The sequence below is a fragment of the Elephantulus edwardii genome, unplaced genomic scaffold (assembly GCF_000299155.1).
Source record: "Elephantulus edwardii isolate Elephantulus edwardi_28Jun2011 unplaced genomic scaffold, EleEdw1.0 scaffold00006, whole genome shotgun sequence".
Lineage (NCBI taxonomy): Eukaryota > Metazoa > Chordata > Mammalia > Macroscelidea > Macroscelididae > Elephantulus > Elephantulus edwardii.
Genome location: NW_006399756.1, coordinates 7,016,274 through 7,036,316, shown reverse-complemented (window position 1 = coordinate 7,036,316; position 20,043 = coordinate 7,016,274). Strand labels below are relative to the sequence as shown.

Here is a 20,043-nt window from a genome sequence, read left to right as displayed (position 1 = left end):
ACAATGAATGAATGGAATCCTAAAAAAAAAAAAAAAGTTGGACAATGAATAAAATGTTCGAAGGAACAACAAAAAAAAAAGCCGGCACTGTCCCACCTAACACCTTGGGCTGCCTCATGCAAGCAGACCTCGGACAGGCCAGAGCAGCCAAACCACAAACAGGGGTGCAAAAGGCCCCTCCCTGCTTTCCCTCCAGCCAACAGCCCTCCTCAAAGGAGAGACAAAGTACAGAGGGGAGATGGGCCCAGGAGGCAGGCCACGTGATCGTGGGCCAACAGCGGCCCCTCAGGAGAATGGGCAGGAGGAGGTGAGCGCTGAGTGGGGAGCAGAGCCTGCGAGGAGGCCTGTGAGAGATCACCTGTGGAACGGCAAGTGTGGGCACAAGGGGCAGGGGCGGGCAGGACCCCTTCCTGCCTTCTCTCTGTCACCCCCACCCCACCCCCAGGCCCCGCCTCCGTTCTAGAGGCCAGTGCTCTGTTCCTGGCGAGAACTGGACAGTCACGCTCCTCGGGCAGGGCCTCTGGCACACCTCTCCAAAGAGCGGCCTGGCCCACCACAGGCTCCTACGCTAGAGGCCCAGCCAGCACTGCCCGAGAGAGGGACAGCACAGTGGTGGCCAGTTGGAACTGGCAAGGGGTCCCCCCAAGAGAGGGACAACACAGTTGTGGTCAGTCAGAACTGGGGAGGGGTCCCCCCAAAAGAAGGCTGGCACAGCAGTGGCCCCAGGTGGAACCAGGGAGGGGTTCCCCAGAGAAAGGGACAGCATGGCAGTGGCCACAGGTGGAACTGGTTAGGGGTCCTCCCTCAGCACTTGTGCCAGCCCCTCACCCTGTGGTGACCCTTTTCTCAGCAGTGCTACTCCAGGTCAGTGGTGTCTCTGGGGGTGCAGACCACAGCAGGTGACATTGTCGGGGTGCAGGATGACACCAAAATGACTGACTGTAACATCTCGGTGCAGGGGTTCAGCAGAAAGGTATTAACCTTTTTATAAAATCATCCTTGTTTTATAAAAAAGGAAGTTATGACAACAGAAAACACTCTGTAAACTCAGCTTACAAGTATCAATACACCCAATAAGGCTAAAACTCTAGGCTAAGCACCTTCTGGAACTTTCCAATGGAACCCTGGTGGTACAGTGGGTTAAGTGCTGGGCTGCTAACTGCAGGCAAGGCATGCGCTTTGAGCCCAGCAGCCACTCCAGGGACAAGGCCGAGGCAGTCTGCTCCAGCTAAGATCACAGCCTCAGAAAGCCAGAGGGCAGTCCACCCTGGTCCTGAAGGGTCACTGCACGTCACAATGAACTTGACAGCAGGTTAGGTTTCGTGTACACTGACCAGAGTGGTCATTATTACCCAATGACAACAACAGTGTGGATCACATGGGCTCATCTGCATTTGATACAAGCACCAGCTGCTGTTTTCGTTGTTGCCGGCATTTTTCATAGTCACTGATTTTGCCAAATTTTCTAGTGTTTTAGCTACAGCACTGCGGCAATTACAACTGGGAACATCTATCAAGAACTTTTCTGAGAATGAAGTAATTATTAAAGGAAAAGGAATCAAAGACAGATTTAGTTATTAACAATGTTGTCAGTCATCCAAAGATTTTTACAAAACAACTACATTGTTAATATCCAAACAATCAAAGAAATGTAAGCAATCTAGAACCACACCTACACTATGGTTAAAAGGTATCATAAACTCCTTCAGAATTATGGTCTGGTATGGGAAGCAGCCTCGGTCAAGGTGGGAGTGGCACAAAGCCTCCTGAAGCCACCACCCACAGAAATGAGAGCCGCTCCTCTCTGGACCCAGGCCACCCTGCTGTGACCACCAGCCAGAGAGGACCTGAGACGAGGGCTGGGAGGACAGCAGTGGAGCTGAGAAGCTGGTCTCCTGAGATCATGTACCCGCTCGCTTTCCAAGTTCTCAGAGCACCCACCTCATTCTAGGCCCTGTTTTAAGGAACTAAGTATTCAGCAATGGGCAAGAGAGACAAACTTTCTTGTCTTCATGAAACTCATACTCTAGTCATTCAAGAAGAAAACGTGGAAAAATTTAGAAAGCACAAAGTGCCAAGGCAGAGAACAGTCAGGAGAGATAAAATGTCCATGCGGGATGGAGGGTGAATGGAAGAGAATTTTAGGCCAGCTGGTCACAGACTTGAAGGGACACTTTCAGGCCAGGAAAGAAGTGTAAAGGCCCTGGGGCAGGTGCACAGGCAAGCCTGAGCAAGGTCATCACCGTGGCTGAGCTGAATGGACCACGAGAGAAGCAGAGATAGAATCAGGGAAGGTGGGGGCCAGATTCCACAGGCCGTGTCTATACTAGAAAGGATTCCAGAGGCTTTCTGTGGGGCAAAGAGTCAGAGGATGGGCCTGAACAGAGAAAAGATAGGGTGTGGACTCACATTTGCTCAGGCTGCTGGTTGGAAAAAGAGAGTAGAAGGCAGACAAAGGGAGACCAGTTACTACTGGAATCAAACAGGAAGAGAGGGTATTGGTGGTGGGGATGGTGAGAAGCAACCAAGTTCTAGCCAATCTTGGTCTGTGATCACAGGTGCAGATGAGAAGGAAGCAGAGATAGGCAGAAGCCTGCTTCTTTCCCTGGGACCCAGGGTGTGGTCAACCAAATACATCCTGAGTGCCAGCTCTCGGCTAGCAGAGCTTAGGAAACTGGGACAAGACAGCAGGTCCCTGCTCCTGGGGCTGACACGGACGGGGACTCGGGTCACTCCGCAAGCCCCGTGGACAGAAGAGCTCCACTGCCAGGTCTACCTGGTTAAGCCTAGAAGAGGAAGAGGGCTGTCCGGAGGTGCCAGAAAAGGGATGGGCATGGGTGTGGGGCCGACCAGGGGAGGCAGCTGCTCCAGGCTCCACTGCGTCAGAAGCGGTGGAACGTGGACCAGGCTGCTTCCACTCCCCTCCAACGTCAAGTCCAGCACCTCAGCTCGGAAAGGCGGTCCCTGGCTGAGTAGAGCCAAGCAGCCTTCCCTCCGAATAGACCCTGCACTCCCCCTGGGCCTCTGATCTGAGCCGTGGTAGAGGCAGCAGGGAGCAAACCCACACACAGCTGCCCACAACGCTCAACCTGGGAATGGGGACGAATCAAGGACAAGAAGGTCCAGGCTCCTCTGATGTCCATTTGCTCCCCAGATCCTTGCAGCCCAGACCCCAACACACCGAGGTATTCTGGAAAGGTCTGTGAGGTGGACGTGGGTCTTGGGGGCTGGCCCAACCCTCTCAGCTCTTGGTGGTTTTCAACAGCATGAATGGGGCTGGGTCCCCAGGAGAGGACCCCCCTTCCTTCTGAGGAATCTCACCTGGGTGGAGCCCAGGCTGTGACGGGACTCGGCCGTCTGCTCTTGTTGGGCTCACAGCCTGGCAAGGCTGGGCTGGCCACTTCCCTGACCTTGCTCCTCTCCACACACCGTGGGCAGACGTCTGTCCCCGAGCTGGCCACCCGAGCCCAGCCATGCCTTCTCCCAGCCATCTCCTGCTCCTAACATTTCTGGGTACACCTGCTCTCCATGACCCTGTGGGGGTGTAGCCTTATTCCTGTCCCCCATCCCATCACCCCAGGCTGTCACTCCTTCCAGGAACAGTTGCCTTTGGGGCGGAGATGTGCAGGAATGCAGAGGCCACAGAGCTGGGAAAGGTCCTCCCCTCACTATCCGTGTGTTTGCCCAGCTCCCAGCTCCCAGCTCACCAGTCAGGGGTAAACTGGAACTCGCTCTGGGAAGTTAGCTTGCCCTCCTGGCCTGGATGCTCCCGCCACAGTCCCACCTGCCACCAGCCCTCACAAAGGTCCTTACCAGCTCCGGGCTGAAGGGCCGGCACACTCTGGATTCAGTTCCCTGGTCACTGAGACTTTTACTCAGGACCATCACCATGGTAGGGACCTCAAGGACTGGGCTCCAGCCCAGGGCGGGCACAAGCCATCGTGGGGTATGCAGACGTGGGCAGCGGTCACGTCCTGGGACTTTCCTGGGCACCTGGCATCAGCAGAAACGGCTCCCTACTGGCCTCAGACGCTTGGGGTGGGGCCCTTCTGGAACACAGCCCAGCCTTGTTAAGGCCCTGCAACACAAGAGAAAGGCAGCGGCTTGAGGAGGAGGAAAGACTAGGCCTCTGAGCACTGCCCACTGCGCACTGCCCGCGGCCTGGCCTGCTCCCATTAAAGGGGACACCTTCAGGAAGGTGTAGCAGGGGCCAGGACCACTGTCTGGAGTGTCCAGAGTTCACTCGACTCCCCCAGGCCCAGCCGCCTGGTACCTTTCACCTTTCAGTTCTATCTCAGGGTCCAAGCTGCTAGTCACCTGGGGTCTCTTATGGTGTTGAGCCTGGTGGCATCTGTCACCATGCCAGCTTTCCTGGCAGCCGCGGCACACACCAGGCACACCACTGCAGGCAGAGGGTGACCACTCCAAGACAGCCAAGTGGCGCCAAAGCCCCCCAACAGAACAGCGGCACCCCCAGCCATAACGAGGAGAGGTACCAACCCAACCCACCACCCACCAGCTGGTTCCACTCATGAGGCCCCTCCGTCTGGTTTCTTAAGCTGTAAATCTTTTTTTTTTCCTTTTCATTAGTTTATTTACAAAATTCTAATACAAATTCGAACAAATTCTTTCAACTTCCTTCACCCCCTCACCCATTAAATTTTACAACCCAATAATTAATCCCCTCTTCCCCCTGTACATCCACGTCCCTCTGTGAAGCTGTAAATCTTAATGGAAGAAGCCCATCTCTCTCCCCCGGAGCAGCTGGTAAACTCAAACCGCTAACCATTCGGTCAGGAGCTCAGGATATCACGTGCTGAACCATTAGAGCTCCTCGGTTGGGAGAACTAGTCGGTAGACAATCAACCGCCGTCAAGTTGACTGATACACGAGAATCAGCAGAACTGCGCTCTGGAGGACCTTCTGTGGCAGCGAAGGCTGCAGACCTCCAGGCCTCTCTTCCAAGGTGCCTTGAGCCTCCAACAGTCATAATCTGTGCCACCCAGAACTGCATCAAGGCCCTCACTGTCCATCATCAAAAACACCAGGCTGTTCACCAAGGGACTTGCAGCCCTTGGGTCCTTGTTGCTTTGGCCCTTGCGCAGAAAGGAGCCAAACCAAGTCAGCACCTTAGTGGGGTCTGCCCACTCCACGCCCCTTCAGCCTCCCCATGACACACAGCCCCTCAGCACCCCCTCTCCAGTTCCCACCACATCCTTGCAGCAAACAGCAAGAGCAAAGCTCCTGGGTCAGGAGTGAAGGTTGTTCCTCTGGGCCCAGCTCCCTGTCCAGCCCTCTATGGTCGGAGATCCAGAGAAAGTCACAGGACACGAGGACTGGACAACAAAGCCAGGGCAAAGCTGGACCTCGGCTGCCACTCTAAACACTGTTCTGTTTGGGGAAAAATTAAAAACCAATCGCACCCTGGTGTTTGCCTGTCGTCCGGAGTGTAAATCCTATCTTCCTGTTTACTTCCATTAGACTTTGCAGTGGGAGCTACCAAAAATGCTCCACTACTGGCCAGCTGGCAGGCCCGAGAGAACGACTTTCCACTGTTCTTCGAAAACAAGTTCATGCAAAGTGCACACGCAGGGAAGGGAGGAAAAAATCAATGCATTCTCAAAGGATCGACTGTTCAGGCAGGGGCGCTGACGAGACGGAGGCCCCCAGGCCGCACCAAGGACCCGAGGCCCAGCTCCAGCCCAGCTTTATCTAGAAGTGACACATCGTGACCAAGCGTGACCTGGTCAAGGAAGGAGTCGCCGTTCTGGCCAGAAATGCCCACCGTGGCAGTGTCAGAAGAGGACTCTGGACCCAGCCCTCCAAAGGGGCCTCAGTGCCACCTCAGTGGTCATGGGCAGCATGACAGTTAATGTCCTCTTTCTACATGTTGGACTCAGTTCCATTCTGAGGGCTGAGGGGGGTCTACCTGCCCCCTTCTTCCTGCAGGACGTAGGTTTGCTGGTGACAACTCAGGTCCCGAGTCAACCTGAGTTGAGCTGGAATCTCAGTCTGGAACCAGTGGGTGACCTCTTTCAAGTCTCCCATGTTCTGAGCTTCAGGGACAGAGTCCCTTTCTCTCCCAGCTCACGGAGCAGGTGGAGGCCTGTGCTTAGAGCAAGCTCCTCCTCAAATACTCAGCAAGAGCTGCCGTTATCCCAGCCAAGGCAGAGGCTGTGGGGCCAGGAACTGTCAGTGGCAATTTGGTGCACAAACATCTGCCCACTCAACTCTTTCTCAAAATGAACAAACTTAAGTCCATCACAAGGCACCGGATAGGTAAGGTCCACCATTCCCATGGCTAAGTGCCCAGCCAGGAAGGATCCTGCATGTCTGTCACCATGGAAACAGATGACTATCCCCTGCAGAAACACTGCTTGGGATACTGTATGAAGCTGGTTCCAGCCCCAGCAAGCACCCTAAAAAGGCAGGCACACAGAGGCAGCCCTGTGGGTGAATACCCGAAGCTGCTAGGGGCCAGCAAATGCCCCGGGCACCACAGAGAGAGAAGGTACAGTCCACTCCAGCACCATCTCAGGAGCGGCAGGAGATGGGTCTGCACACATTTACCAGGATGACACAGAGTCCCTACTCAGGCAGGCAGAGGTGGGCTAGGGTGGGGCTCCCAGGGGCACCCAGCCCAGACACAGGGTGCACTGCTGGCAAACATTCAGGTAGGGACAACCTGGATGCCCACCTGCACGGAGCTGAGTGAAGAGGCCTTGCCAGTTACCGATCACTCTGCAAGAGAATGCCATGCTGTGGCAAACATCATTTGAATGTGGAGATTTCAACTGCACGGCTGACAAAATCTCTCTGAGACGCAGGAGGTGAAGACAGCAAGGTCCCACGTGCAGGGTGTGCTCCAGGGCCCTGGAGGCAAGAGATGGGGCACAGACACTTTCCAATGTGCCGACTTGATGCTGTTTGGTCCTTTCACCCTATCCCTGCAATACTTTCTAACAAAACCCCACCAACCAAACAAAAGGAGACACTGTTACACCAGGAAGGGAAGCAGCCTCCAGGCGAAGGGCACATAACACTGGTCTGGTGGAAGCCAGGACGCTGGTGGGTGGAGCCCAGATATATGCACAGGCTGGAGAGGGACAAGGACCTTCAAAGGCAGGTGCAGACCAGGCTGAGGCATGGGGAGCCAGGCCACAGGGGGCATCCAGGCGCAGCTGCAGGGGCTCTGGAGGGGCTGCCCAGGGCTGTGCAGAAGACAGAGTTTATATTTTGAAGCATGTGCGCTACCAAGAATGGCGTCTTCATGAAAGTGCAACAGATGTGCCTGGAATCTGCCTGAAGCACAGCAGCATCTGAAATGAGCCTCAGATCTGGGGAGACTGATCCAGATCCCGTCCTAGGACCCAGTAGAGCCTGGAATTCCTTCAGAATCCTACAGCTGGAGGCCTGCGCCTCACCAAGGTCACCAGCGGTGCCAGCGCCTGGTCGGAAAGGGGGCAGGGTCTCCCTGGGGAGGAGCTGGCCCATCTTTGAAGGGCGAGAGTTCACACAGCCCTCCTGCAGGCTGCCTTCTGGGCCAGAACCTGCTGCGGTCTGCGGGAGTCTCCACTCAGCTCTCCCTGCATCTGTCCTGACCACTGTGCTGGTTTGTTATGCTGTGACACGGGTCAAAGTTGACAGCCTAAACTGGGCTTCCATTCAACAATCCATACACACTTTAATTTATGGCACTTACTGCACCCCCACAACAGAACAGCCCCCTCCCACTTCCACCTTGTGTGTCCCGTTTCTAAGTGTCTGTCATTCACCCTCCGATAGACCTCCCTGACTTCTGAATGTTCTGCACCGTGGCTGGCAGCTGAGTGGTGGGGACGAGCCCCTGGGCTTTTAAGATCTACCTACACAGGAGATAGGTGACAAGAGCACCTTGCAAGACTAGACAGGAACTGCAGGAACAGCAAGATTACGTTAACAGGGACAGAAAGCTCAGAGAAGGTGGGGAGGCCGCACAACTTGGAAAACGTTCTCGCTGCCACTGAACTGTATCTGCAGAAACCACATTTTCTGCTATGCATACTGTCGAGATGACAAAATCAAATTCTTGCAAGAACAGTCTCATTCCTGAGCACCATGTGTCCGGCACACACCTCGGTTCTCAGGGAGACTCCTACTCCACTTGACAGACAGCAACACGTGGATGTGAGCTCAGGAGCCCAGCTTTCAGGCCCAAGCTCCCCAAAAGGGTCCACCAGCAGTAGGATGGCCCCTCCTTGCCTCTACACCACAGATGCAACCTTCAAAAGCCCGTGTGACTCAGGAATGATATCCTGGGCATTCATCCCAGAGTGAGGTCCACAGGAAAACTTAGAGGAATGTTCAGTGTAACCGTATTCCTAAAGATCCTGGAAACCACCCAAACGTCCTTCAACAGGTGAATGGTTAACCCGTGAGCCACCACCACCACGGAGACAGGAGCCACTGCACTTGGCAGTGAAAGGCAGGCAGCTATTGAAGGGTGCAATCAGGATCAACTTCCAGAGAATCATCCACCCCAAGTCACTCCCCAAAGTTACACACTGTCCTTTAGACAAACACCCTTCTCAGAGCTTAGAGGCCGCCAGGGGTTCAGGGAGAGTGGGAAGGGATAGGAAGTGGGTGCGGCCACTAACAAGGCAGCAAGGGGCGGCAGGTGTGAAGTGCAGAAGCGCTGTTGTGTCACTTGAGCATGTCAAGGTCAGTTTCCTGCAATCACAATTTTGCAAAATGTGACCACTGGGGGCAACTGGGTAAAGGATACCAAGATCTCTTTAAGATTTCTTCCACCACCACATGGATCCAGAATTAGCTAAAAGTAAAAAGTTTAAAAATAAGAAAAAGCAAAGGGTTCACTAGGTCTATGCATCTGTCAGAATTCATAGGGTTCAGTATCAGGAGTGAACTGTACCGCAAACAGAATTTCTTTTTCAAAATAAATTTCTTTACTTAGATGAATGCCAGCACCTGTGCCGGGGAGACAATGCCCGACAGCTAGGACAGAATGGACCGTGTTGTGGGACAGGGCACCGGCCTTCGCCCTCTGCAGGACCCTGGACCCCCATTTCCTCATCTTTCATCTGGGCTGCTGGAGGTTAAATCTAGACGTGCAAAGGAGAGGCCCAGCCTTGGGGACTGTTCTCAGCACTTCTCTGTCGGCACCACCCTGGTGTCCCGTCTGGGTCCTTGACCAGTACTCAAGCCTGGACTGCCACTTCCATCCTACCTGTCCCAGGCCCTTAGCAGCGCTCACAGGAGACAGAGGGTCCTGTGCCAGCCCCACACTTGGGGCTGCTTAGAGGAGGGCTTCATGAGAGCCCACCAACAGAGGGCTTTGGCCCCAAGTGCATTCACCCCACAATGCCCGCTTGACTGAGTAGAAGTCACTTCACTTGTCCTGGGACCCCAATGCCTGACCACCCCCTCAACTTGGCTGATGCAAATGACCAGAGCCCCCCAGCCCTAGTCCTCACCTTGGGAGTTTCAGGAGCTCTCCTGTGTACCTGACTCATTTTGTCTCTAAGACGAGTCCACAGGCCTTCAAAGAGAGGAGGTCAAGAGAGAGAGGCTCAGGGGCTACTGCCTCTGCCCCACGACCCCACCCTCTCTGCCTGAGCACCAGCCACAGCTGGGCTTGTCAATCTGTCCTGTCATTTCTATGAGGCAGCTCATGCTCCAGGCATATTCCCATTTTCCAGATGAAAAGACTGTAGCTCTAAGAAAAGAAATCAAGTCAGACTTTGCCTGGGATCCTACAGAGTAGGCAGCACAGAGGCTGAACTTACAAGGGAACATCCCAAAGCCACGCGTCCCCTCTGCCACCAAGGGGAGAGCCACTGCTGAAATGAAAGCTCCCCTGCTTTTGCCCTGCAGCACCCTGGGGTGGGCCAGTGTTCACCCTAGAACAAAGCTGTCTGCTACACTGTGGTCTTCCACTCTCGGTTCCAGCAGATGAAAAGCCCAAGTCCCCAGCTGCCAAGGAAGGCCGCATGCAAAATGAGTCAGGTACACAGGAGAGCTCCTGAAACTCCCAAGTTCTCTCCAAATCAGAGGAACGCGCCCACGTCTACCAGAGGCCTCTGTGGTCCACCTTGAAAGGCTTGCCCTCAGAAAGAAGCCACCCACCCTGGGAGCTGTCATGACGACCAGTGTACCTTCTGGAACGTTCTTTATTTGGCCTGCATTTGCTGCTCACAAGCTGAGGACAATCTCACCACCTTAAGCACAGAGCAAAACTGGCCCAGGCCCTTGCCTGCGAATGCCTGAGGCCTCCAGCCAGCCATTCCTCACAGCCTTCCCTGCGTCTCCCCAGGCTGAGGAAGTGGGAGGGAAAGAGCCGCCCTCCAGGGTCTGGGGAGGGCCTTTTGCACTTCCGGCTCTCCTGGGCTGTGGGTGTGACATAATCAGTGCACAGATCTAGATTCACTTGGTGAACCTTTGCAGAAGTGCACTCTGAGGGCCACTCTGACAGATGCTGAGACAGCCCCAAAGCACGAGGGATGGGTGAAAGGGGCCGCGGGGAGGCCCCAGATCCAAGGTTCACATCTGCTGACTCTGGAGAGTTTCATCTGCCAGGAGAGGCCCTTCGCTGGCCATTGCTGTAACCAAGTCATCTATCTGAGTCTAAAGGATCAATGCTAAAAGCGTCCCAGGAACCTTATCCCAGACCTAGGTGCTACTGGAAGGAAAATTCTGGATTCTGAACATCAGGACATGTGTCGAGAACTAGTGGTTTGCAGGACCAGCAGGCAGAGTTTCAGTGTGTCTTGTGTGGAGTCATTATGAGTCAGAAGCAATCCCATGACACCTAACAACAAACCCTGCAGGGCACACTGACGCCCGCCCTCAGCCAAATGGCCCATCCACAAGTGCTGCTTTAGGGCAACTGAAAAGAAACCGCCTTCAACAAACGGGGGAATGATGGGTGTCCTGCTGGCATAACCAAGAAGCTGCTTCAAACCGACCCAGCAACTCAAGGGAGAATGATATGACAATCTGCTCCCACCGAGACTGCAGCGCAGAAAATCCCACACGCCTTTCCACTCGGCCACATGGGTGTCCACAAAACCACTCAGTGCTGCTCGTAGTGGTGGTGTGCAACCCTGAGTCAGAAGAGCTCCACAGCTGACCCTCCACTGGGTTTTCAGAGGCAGTTAATTGCACAGAAGACTGCCCATCTTTTTCTCGCTGGTGGCCTCAAACTACATACCTTCAGCATTGCAGCGCAGCTTCTTGCCATGAGGCCACCAGAGCTCCCTGATTCAATGGTAGCCAACAAGAAAAATGAATGCTTCAATGCCAATGCTAAGAACGTGCTCAACGCTGAACTTCAGAGCCTCAGAGGTGCCTTACTAGAGGCTGCACCCAGAAGTTTGTGCTTTTTATGTTTCTAGTTCTGCTTGATCTGAATTTGCAAAAATAGTCACCTCTCTACATAGCATGAATAAGACAAAAACCACCACAGTAACGTACATGGCATGGTCAGAACCTCCAACAAGCGGACCCTCTCATCAGCCCATGTGGAGTGGAGGACTGAGATCACACATTACGAGGGACAGAGCAGGGACCTGCTCCCAGTTGCTCAGCTCTGACCATTCTCTGCCCCTTCTGCTCTGGGTCCCTGAGGTTGGGCAGTCTCAGGACACTTGGGTCAAGGTCAATGGCTGCAGCTGAGGCGCAGGCACCAGGTGAGCTGTAGATGCCCCCTGGGGCTCGACGTGGGAACACATGCTCACCCTGTACATGGGTGGGCAGAGGAGGAGGATGTGGGAGGGCGGCACAGCCCCCCGCCCCATCCTTCACCACAGGATGTGCCGCTGTGCTGGGTGCAAGGCAAGGGACCCCCAGGAAGGCCGCGCACTCCCAGGCCTGGAAGGAGTCACCCTGGCGTGTGCTGCCCCAGCTGTAATCCAGGTAATCCATACAAGCCCATCTCCCCAGGCCTCTGGACGCCGTCTCAGCACCTTTCTCTCCAACGCCCAACTCCAGCGTCTTAGGGAAACCCTCTCCTTCATCTAAGCAGCCTGGAAGAGCTGCCTCTGCCACTTTCCAGGTCCACTTCCCTGAGGACAGGCCCCCTGACGGGGAAGTCTGCAATGACAATAAACCTGCTAAGGTGAGAAACGGCACCGGCCTGCGAGTCTGGGTCCAGCTCCGTCCCAGCGGTCCAGGGGGGCCTGGCCTGGAGCCCTAATCTGGCTTAGTCTCCTCTCTTCTGATGTGTCAGTGGGAACCCCAGTTCAGCCTCTGAGGTGAAGGGGGTACCGCCGGCGAGGGTGGCTGGTATGGACCTGTCCAGAACAGCTGGCATCCGTGGCGGAGCCTCACCCACAGCAGAGTAAGCCCCATGAGAGGCCGGTGGCAAGCCACACTCACCCTGCTTCACTGAGGCAGCATCAACTCCAGGGCAGGGACCATGGGCCCGAGTCCGTCCACTGGGGCCCTCAACTCCCAGATGGGAGCTAACAGGGATGAGGGCCACCCTCTCCTACCACAATACAGCCCTCTGTCCTTCCCGAGGGCGGCACACCCAGCACCAGAGCAGGATGTGCCCATGGATAGCGTTTTCTTCTGCAACTGGTGTGAACACACCCGCCTAGGCCAGACCTCCTGAGAACAGGCCCTGAAAGGCCCGCAGAGGGGAAGGGCTAGCAGAGGAGGGAGTTTCTCAAGGGAATGGCTGGAAAGGGACTGGGCTTATCTAGTGCTCCGCTAACAACAATACCACAAGTGGGTGGCTTTAACACACAGAAATTATCTTCTCAGAGTTAGAAGGCTAGAAGTCCAAATTCAGGGGACGAGCTCAAGGGGAAAGCTTTCCCTGCTGGCTCTGGGGGGGAAGGTCCCTGTCTCTTTCCAGCTTCTGTTTTCCTGGTTTCTGGGAGGTGTCTCTGGAGCCAGGCAATTCTTTTACCCCAGCTCGGTGGTTTTTCCTGCTTGCTTAATCTGCTCTTTTATATCTAATAAGAGACTGATTTAAAACACACCCTACACCATTCCGACCTCATTAGCATAACAAAGACAAACAGGCTTACGGCCCCAGGTATTGGGGTGGGGGGAAGGTGTTAGCATTTACAGCACAGCTCAGAAAGGACACAATTCCACACACAGCTGCCCAGCCTTCTGACGACTGCTCTAACCAGGAGGAAAACCTAAGAGGAAGACAATCTGCTCTGCCCTCTAGGAGTTTTCAGTCACTCTCACAGTTTGGGAGAGATTTCTGCCGTTTTCTTAAAAAGCAAACAGCATCTCAAGAGGAAAGGGCAGAATGGCCTGGCTCAGGGACCTGAACGTGAGGATTCAAGGCCAAAACAAACCTGGACACAGGAGCGAGGTGGCCCACGCTGCGGCCTGGCACTGAGACAACTGCGCTCATGACTTGTCAAGAGCACGTTACCAACGAGAGGACCCGGAAAGGGGTTTCCTACAGGGACCCCGGTGATTGCTGCTGCCTTCCCTGCCGCTTTAGCCGACAGTCCCAGTCCCGAGAAAGTTGAGCTGGCTGTGCACAAGAATTGTGAGAAAGAACCGTGGGAGCGCAGGAGGTAAGCGCTCCAACCCTAACCTTTCAAACCCACCTGTGTTCTGCGCGAGAAAGGCACAGGCGGCCCGAGACCACACCCGTGGAACACATGGGGCTTCTCTAGCCTACAGCGTCACCCTGGATCAGAACGGACTCAGCAGTTAGTGACAGAAGTACTGAACAAACGTGAACAGAAGTAAATGAGAGGAGGGAGAAGAGGTAAAGGAGAGAGCAGAAACAATACTTACAGAGGAAGCATGGGGCGTCTCCCTGCCCAGACCAGGGGGAGGGAAGGAACAGGCAGACAGAGAAGCAGAGGGTGGCAGGACACAGCAGGGGCCCACGAGGATAATCCACCGGCACACTAAGCCACTTAGCCTAGATGGCCATGACCCGCTCTTCATCTATTTACAGCACACCAAACTTAATCAAGTCACCACTAAATGCCGAAAACAAGAGGGAGAAGAGTTCAGAAACCGAACAAAACCTGCGAAGCTCCAACAAAAGAGCACCGTGCCCATGGAGCAGGCCCCAGACCCAGGGCTCTGGCCGGGCTCTGCCTCTGGCAGCTCGGTCCAGCCTGCCAAGTCCCGTCCTCCTCAGGCCTCTGTCACATGGGAGGCGGGGCCAGATGACTGCTTTGGGCCCAAGCCCGGGCCAGCTGTGCTGGCTCTTCCAGCCTCCTGTCCTCACCTGTCACATACAGACAGATGGGAACTCGCATTAAACTACTCCCAGCCTGGACTGGATTTGTGAACTGTGAGGAAGGCCACCACTCAGGTAGGCCAAGTCGGGCTGCCCCATTCACTCAATCCTGGCCGCAGCCTTCAAGGCGCTGGACAGGAACAAAGGCCAAGCCTAACTCCCGCCATCAGCAGATGGTCTGCAGCTTCCCAGCAGCCAGGCCAAGAGGAGGAGGCCAAGAGCTTGTGTGCCCATTTCTCAGGAGCAGTAGTAAGTATCTAGAGGCTAAACCAAGGAGAGGCTGCAACTCTCCTCTCCATCAGGAATGGCAGGGCAGAGGAGTTAGAAGGGAGCTGTGCTGCCCCTCCACAGGCCATGCCTCACTGGCCATTTAAATTCACCAGCAGCAACTCTGAGGGAAGAAAAGTGGGCCACCACCTCCCATGCAATTCAGAGCCCAGGAAACTCACCGGAACGTCAGCCATGAGTAGGTTCCGAAAGGAGGGCTTGTGAAAGCCCAAGTCCCAAACACCTGTGTGGTAGGGGTGAGGTAGATGCACGTGACGTCTTCCAATGACACCAACTGTGGCCAACTCTTAAGTGTCAAAGCTGAGCTGAGAACACTCAGGTTTCAGCCTGGAACTTATCCGTCTTTGGTCCTTTACCAAGGATTTTTCCAGTGCTGAAGCTTGACGGCACAAAGCTGAGCTGAGCCCGACAGGATTTTCCCTGATTCTTGGGAAAGCGGTAACCAGGGCTTTCTTTCGAGCTGCCTTTGGTAGACTTAAACCCCAAGCCTTTCAATTATAATTGTTGTTATGTGCCGTCAAGTCGCTTGCGACTCATAGCGACCCTATGTACAACAGCCCTGAAACCTGCTCTATCCTGTGCCTATCGCACTGCCTCTGACACACCCATTATGATTACCCCAGTCACTGAATCAATCCATCTCATTGAGGGTCTTCTTCTCTTGTGCTGTCCCTTCACCCTTCCAAGCATGACATCACTCTCCAAGGACTGGTCCCTCTTTGCAACATGCCCAAAGTATGTCAGATGAAACCTCAGAATACTTGCCTCCAAGGAGCAGCCTGGCCTCAACCTCTCTAGGATAAACCTTTTTGTTTTCCTGGCAGTCCATGGTATATTCAATACTCTTCTCCAGCACCATAACTCAACGGCATCAATTCTCTATCATCCCTAGTCACTGTCCAGATTTCCAACGCACAGCAAGTAATTGTGAAGACTATGGACTAGATCAGGTACACCTTAGTCTCCAGACTGACATCACTGCTCTTCAGTACTCTGGAGAGGTTCCTAACAGCAGACTTTCCCAATGCAATTTGTCTTTTGACTTCCTGGCTGCTGGAACCAAGAGTGTTAATTGTGAAGCCAAAGAAACCTTTCAATTAGCAGCTGAAAATATGAACCTAGAGCACTTTCAAAAGTGGCCCACCGCTATCAAGCTGATTCTAGCTTACAACCACCTTCTACCCTCCAACGGGCTTTGGAGACTGAAAATCTTCATGAGAGCAAACAGCCTAAATTTTTCCCATGGAGCAGTTAGTGGATTCGAACTATTGACCGATCAGTTAGCAGTGCAACCTGTAACACACTATGCCACCAGAAGTCATTGTTGTGGTGGTCGAGCTGGAACCAATTCCTAGCTGACACCTGCGCAGGTGTTCAGAAGCAGCAAATCACACTCTGAAAGGAGGAGACTGCTCATCCTTCTCATGTGGATTCGAACTTCGTACCTTTGGGATTGGAGCTCAGCTTCTTGCCACTAGGCCACCAGCGCTCCCTTAAAAGTACTAGAACCTTCTGGATTGGAGGCGCTTCCTAGAGACAGAAAGGCACTAACACTAGTTTTCACACCTCCTTCTTCATCTCTCACTTCCTGCCCCTAAGGAGATCCTCTTTTTTCCAAAATATCATGTCCCTGAGCAGCTACAGTGTCTCCTCCCTGCCCCCAACACAGGCTGTCCGGCCGGTGTTTTGTGTGTGTGTGTGTGTGTGTGTGTGTGTGTGTAACAACTCTGGCAGGCAGGGGACACCTCAGGGTCACAGGGCGGCTCTCCCAGACCCAGCCTGGGATGCAGCAATCGCTCAGCAAATGGAATGTAGGACACAGCTGAGAGCAGAGTGACCCCTCATCCTCTAAGACCGAGGGCCCCACACTCTGTTCCCGGACCATGTCAGAGGTGCCACACAGACACTGGAAGCGACACGGGAGGGGAACCACTGCACCGTGAGGGCAGTTCCAGACACAGGAGCATCCAAGTCTGACATCTGGCCCCACTCAGACTTCACACTCCGACTTCACTCTCCTAAGTTAATCGAGTTGCCAAGCTGCCTCACAGGGCTGGTGCAGAAATTAGTCAGACGGGTTAGCCAGTGACACCCCTAAGCCTCCGCCCCTGCGAATGTGGTCAGCTTTGTTCCCACCTCCAGTCACCACAGCGCCATGGGACAGAGCTCTGCCCCAGCAAGGGCCTTGGACGCCAAGGTTCCCTCAGATTAAATCCCCAAAGCCATCTACCTGGTGCTTGCTGGGGGAGGGCTGCAAGGCCAGGGGGCTCCAGAACGCTGCCTCTGTGCCACCTGCCACAGCCCAGGTGGGAGGTCCTGAATGAGCAGGCCCTGTCGGCCTGGCAGAGGATGCAGCACCAGGCTCCACTCCTCAGACAAGGAGGCGTGCGAGGAGGAAGCCTGGACGGAGGCCTCAGTCAGAGCAAAGCTGTCTTGTGCTGGGCATTCCTGGAGCCCAGGGAATGGGCTTTTCAGGGCCCAGCGCTAACTGACCTTCAGCGCCTACTGTTCTGTTTTTGGACAAACTGGGGCTAGGAAGGGTGGGGCACCTCATTTGCAAATAGGTCTCCACTTCCTTCTTATACAAGCTGATGCACCGCCCATCCTTATTCAGAGCAGAGACCTCAGCATTGAAGAGGAAATGGTGCGCGTGTACACACACACACACACACACACACACTCACACACTCACTCACTCACTCACTCACTCTCTCTCTCTCTCTCTCTCTCTCTCTCTCTCTCTCTCCAAAGCCTCCAGAACACTTCCACTCTTGCAGAACTAGCACAGCTGTGAGCAAAACCCCAGAAGCAGTTAACCCAACTTGCAAGGGGCTGGGGGCAGATCATCTATCTACGCATCAGGAAGGGCCTCTGCAGCAGAAGGAACAAAGATGCATTCTACTGTTTGCCCAGAGTGGACCCCAAAGCACTCGACTAGCTGCCAGTCTCGCCAGCTGCTGCCTTGTTGTTGGCGACTGTCTTGTTGTCACTGTCCCACCAGTGAGACCACTGGAATTGAGTACAGGGCTGAGTCCCTTGCTCACAGGACGGTCAGCGACAAGAAACTCTGCAGCCAGGGCCCTAGCACCCACCCCAGTCAGTGCGGGCCGTGGACCTTCAGAGGACAGAGGCCTCTGGGCCGAGCAGTGAGGAGCACGTTAGGCATCCGGGAAACATACTCAATGTTCTGGAAAAGGTAAAACTACAGGGACTGTATGGTGGCCAAGGAGGGAGGGCAGAGAGGAGAAGGAGGAGGAGGGAGAGCAGAGAGGAGGAGGGAGAGCAGAGAGGAGGAGGGAGGGCAGAGAGGAGGAGGAGGAGGGAGGGCAGAGGAGGAGGAGGTGGAGGGAAGGGAAAGGGAGAACTGGTCGTGCCTGGGACATTTTTAGGGCTGTGACGTCATTCCGCATGATACTCTAACAGTGGGCAGGAGGCACTGTGCATTTGTCAACACACTCAAGAGAGTCCAAGGCAAAGGGTGAACGAACCCCAACGTAAACTATGAGCTTTGCTGCTGTTACCCAGGGCCAGTCCATCAGCGCCAACCCACAGCGGTCCTGTGAACAGAGGAAGGCGTCGCTGCCTGGTCCGGCACCCTCCTCACAACCAGCACCACGTGGGAACCCTTTACTGAACTCACTGTGTCAATCCGTCTTTCTAGAATCTTCTCTGTCACTGCTCCTCCACTCACCAAACATGTGGTTCTCTAAGGACTGGTCCTTCCTCATAACATGTTCAACACACCTGAGACAGTCTTGTCATCTTCACTTGTAAGGAGCATTCCACCTGAACTTCCTCGAAGCCAGCTTCATCCTAAGTCTTCTACAGCAGAACTGTCCAGTGCAGTCAATGCTCCGCTTCATCTCTTGGCTACCGCTTCCATGGGTGCTGGTTGTGGATCCAAGTAAACAAATATTTGATGATTTCACTCGTTTATCATGTTTCTGCTTACTGGTTCAGTTGTGAGGATTTTTGTGGGATTTTTGGTTGAGGTTTAATCCATACTGAAACTATTATTACAGTTAAAAATAAGGAGCCCTAATGGCCTCGAGGGTAAGGAGTTGTGCTGCCAACCCCGAAGGCAGGCAGTCTGAATCTAACAGCTGTGCCTTCCTTGAGAGAAAGATGGGCAATCTCCACCTGCACAATTTACAGCTTCTACCATTCAGATATATGCACCAACAACCAGAACCAAAGAAGAGGAAATAGAAGATTTCTACCAACTTTTTAAATTTTTTTTTTATTAATTTCAATGAACATCTACAGAGAGTATGGAATTCCATTCCTTCACTGTTGCACTTTTCTCCCCCCCACCCTCAGTTTGCTCCTCTCCTTGAAAAGCAAAAGAAAAATTCCTTCATTGGTACACAATCCCTCCGCACACCCCCATCCCCACCCCAAATACACTCCACTCTGCAACCCTCATTCCGGACTCTTATGATTTCTACCAACTTTTACAGTCAGAGATCGATCGAGCATCCAATTAAGATGCATGGATAATAATGGGTAACTGGAATGCAAAACCTGAGAACAGAGAAGAAGAATCAGTAGTCGGAAAACATGGACTCGGAGACAGAAATGGAGCTGGAGATAGAATGATTTAAGTTTGCACAATGACTTATTCATCACAAACACATTTTTTAAGAGACAAACGCAGGTTATATACATGGATCTCACCCGATGGTATGCATAGGAATCAGATCAATTACATCTGCGGAAGGAACCACTAGAGAAACTCAATATCAGCTGTGAAAACTAGGCCAGGAGCTGATTGTGGAACAGACCACCAACTACTCATATGCAAGTTCAAGCTAAAGCTGAGGAAAATTAAACCAAATCCACGAGAACCAAAATATAACTTTGAGTCTATCCCACCTGAATTTCAGAACCATTTCAGGAACAGGTTTGAGGCCTTGAACACGAATGAGCGAAGACCAGATGAGTTGTGGGAGGATATCAAGAATATCCAAGAAGAGTGCAAACATTCATTACAAAGACAAGAGGAAGAAAAGACCAAAATGGATGTCAGAAGAAACTCTGAATATTGCACTGGAGCGCAGAGAAGCCAAAGCACAACAAAGGTTTCAAGATACCAAAGAGCTGGACAGAAGATTTCAAAAGGCAGTGCGGGATGACAAAGTAAAATATTACAATGAAATCTTCAAGGAGTTGGAGTCAGAAAACCAAAAGGGTCAATTCGCTCAGCATTTCTTAAGCTCAAGGAACTGAAGAACAAATTCAAACCTAGAGTTGCTATAATCAAGGATGCTTTAGGCAGGGTATTAAATGATCCAGGAGGTATCAAAAGAAGATGGAAAGAATATACTGAGTCATTGTATCGAAAGGAATTAACAGACAGAAGAATTTAATGAAACAACATATGAGCAAGAGCCTATGGTGATGAAGGAAGAAGTTCAAGCTGCTTTGAAAGAAATAGCAAAAAATAAGGCCCCAGGAATAGATGGTATACCAACTGACATATTTCAGCTAACAGATGCTGCCCTGGACATGCTCACTAAGTTGTGTCA

At 53.3% G+C, this 20,043-nt stretch overlaps 1 protein-coding gene across 1 annotated transcript in view; it reads right to left on the bottom strand.

Annotated features, from left to right (window-relative positions):
• The window catches only part of FAM53B (family with sequence similarity 53, member B), a 78,298-nt gene that overhangs the window by 53,874 nt on the left and 4,381 nt on the right, over nt 1-20,043 (bottom strand). Inside the window, exons 4-6 of the mRNA XM_006880137.1 lie at nt 14,677-14,738; nt 11,593-11,736; nt 3,814-3,993 (exon numbers count right to left, since the gene is read on the bottom strand). Coding sequence (XP_006880199.1) covers nt 3,814-3,993; nt 11,593-11,736; nt 14,677-14,738 — 386 coding nt within the window. The remainder of the gene's footprint in view (nt 1-3,813; nt 3,994-11,592; nt 11,737-14,676; nt 14,739-20,043) is intronic.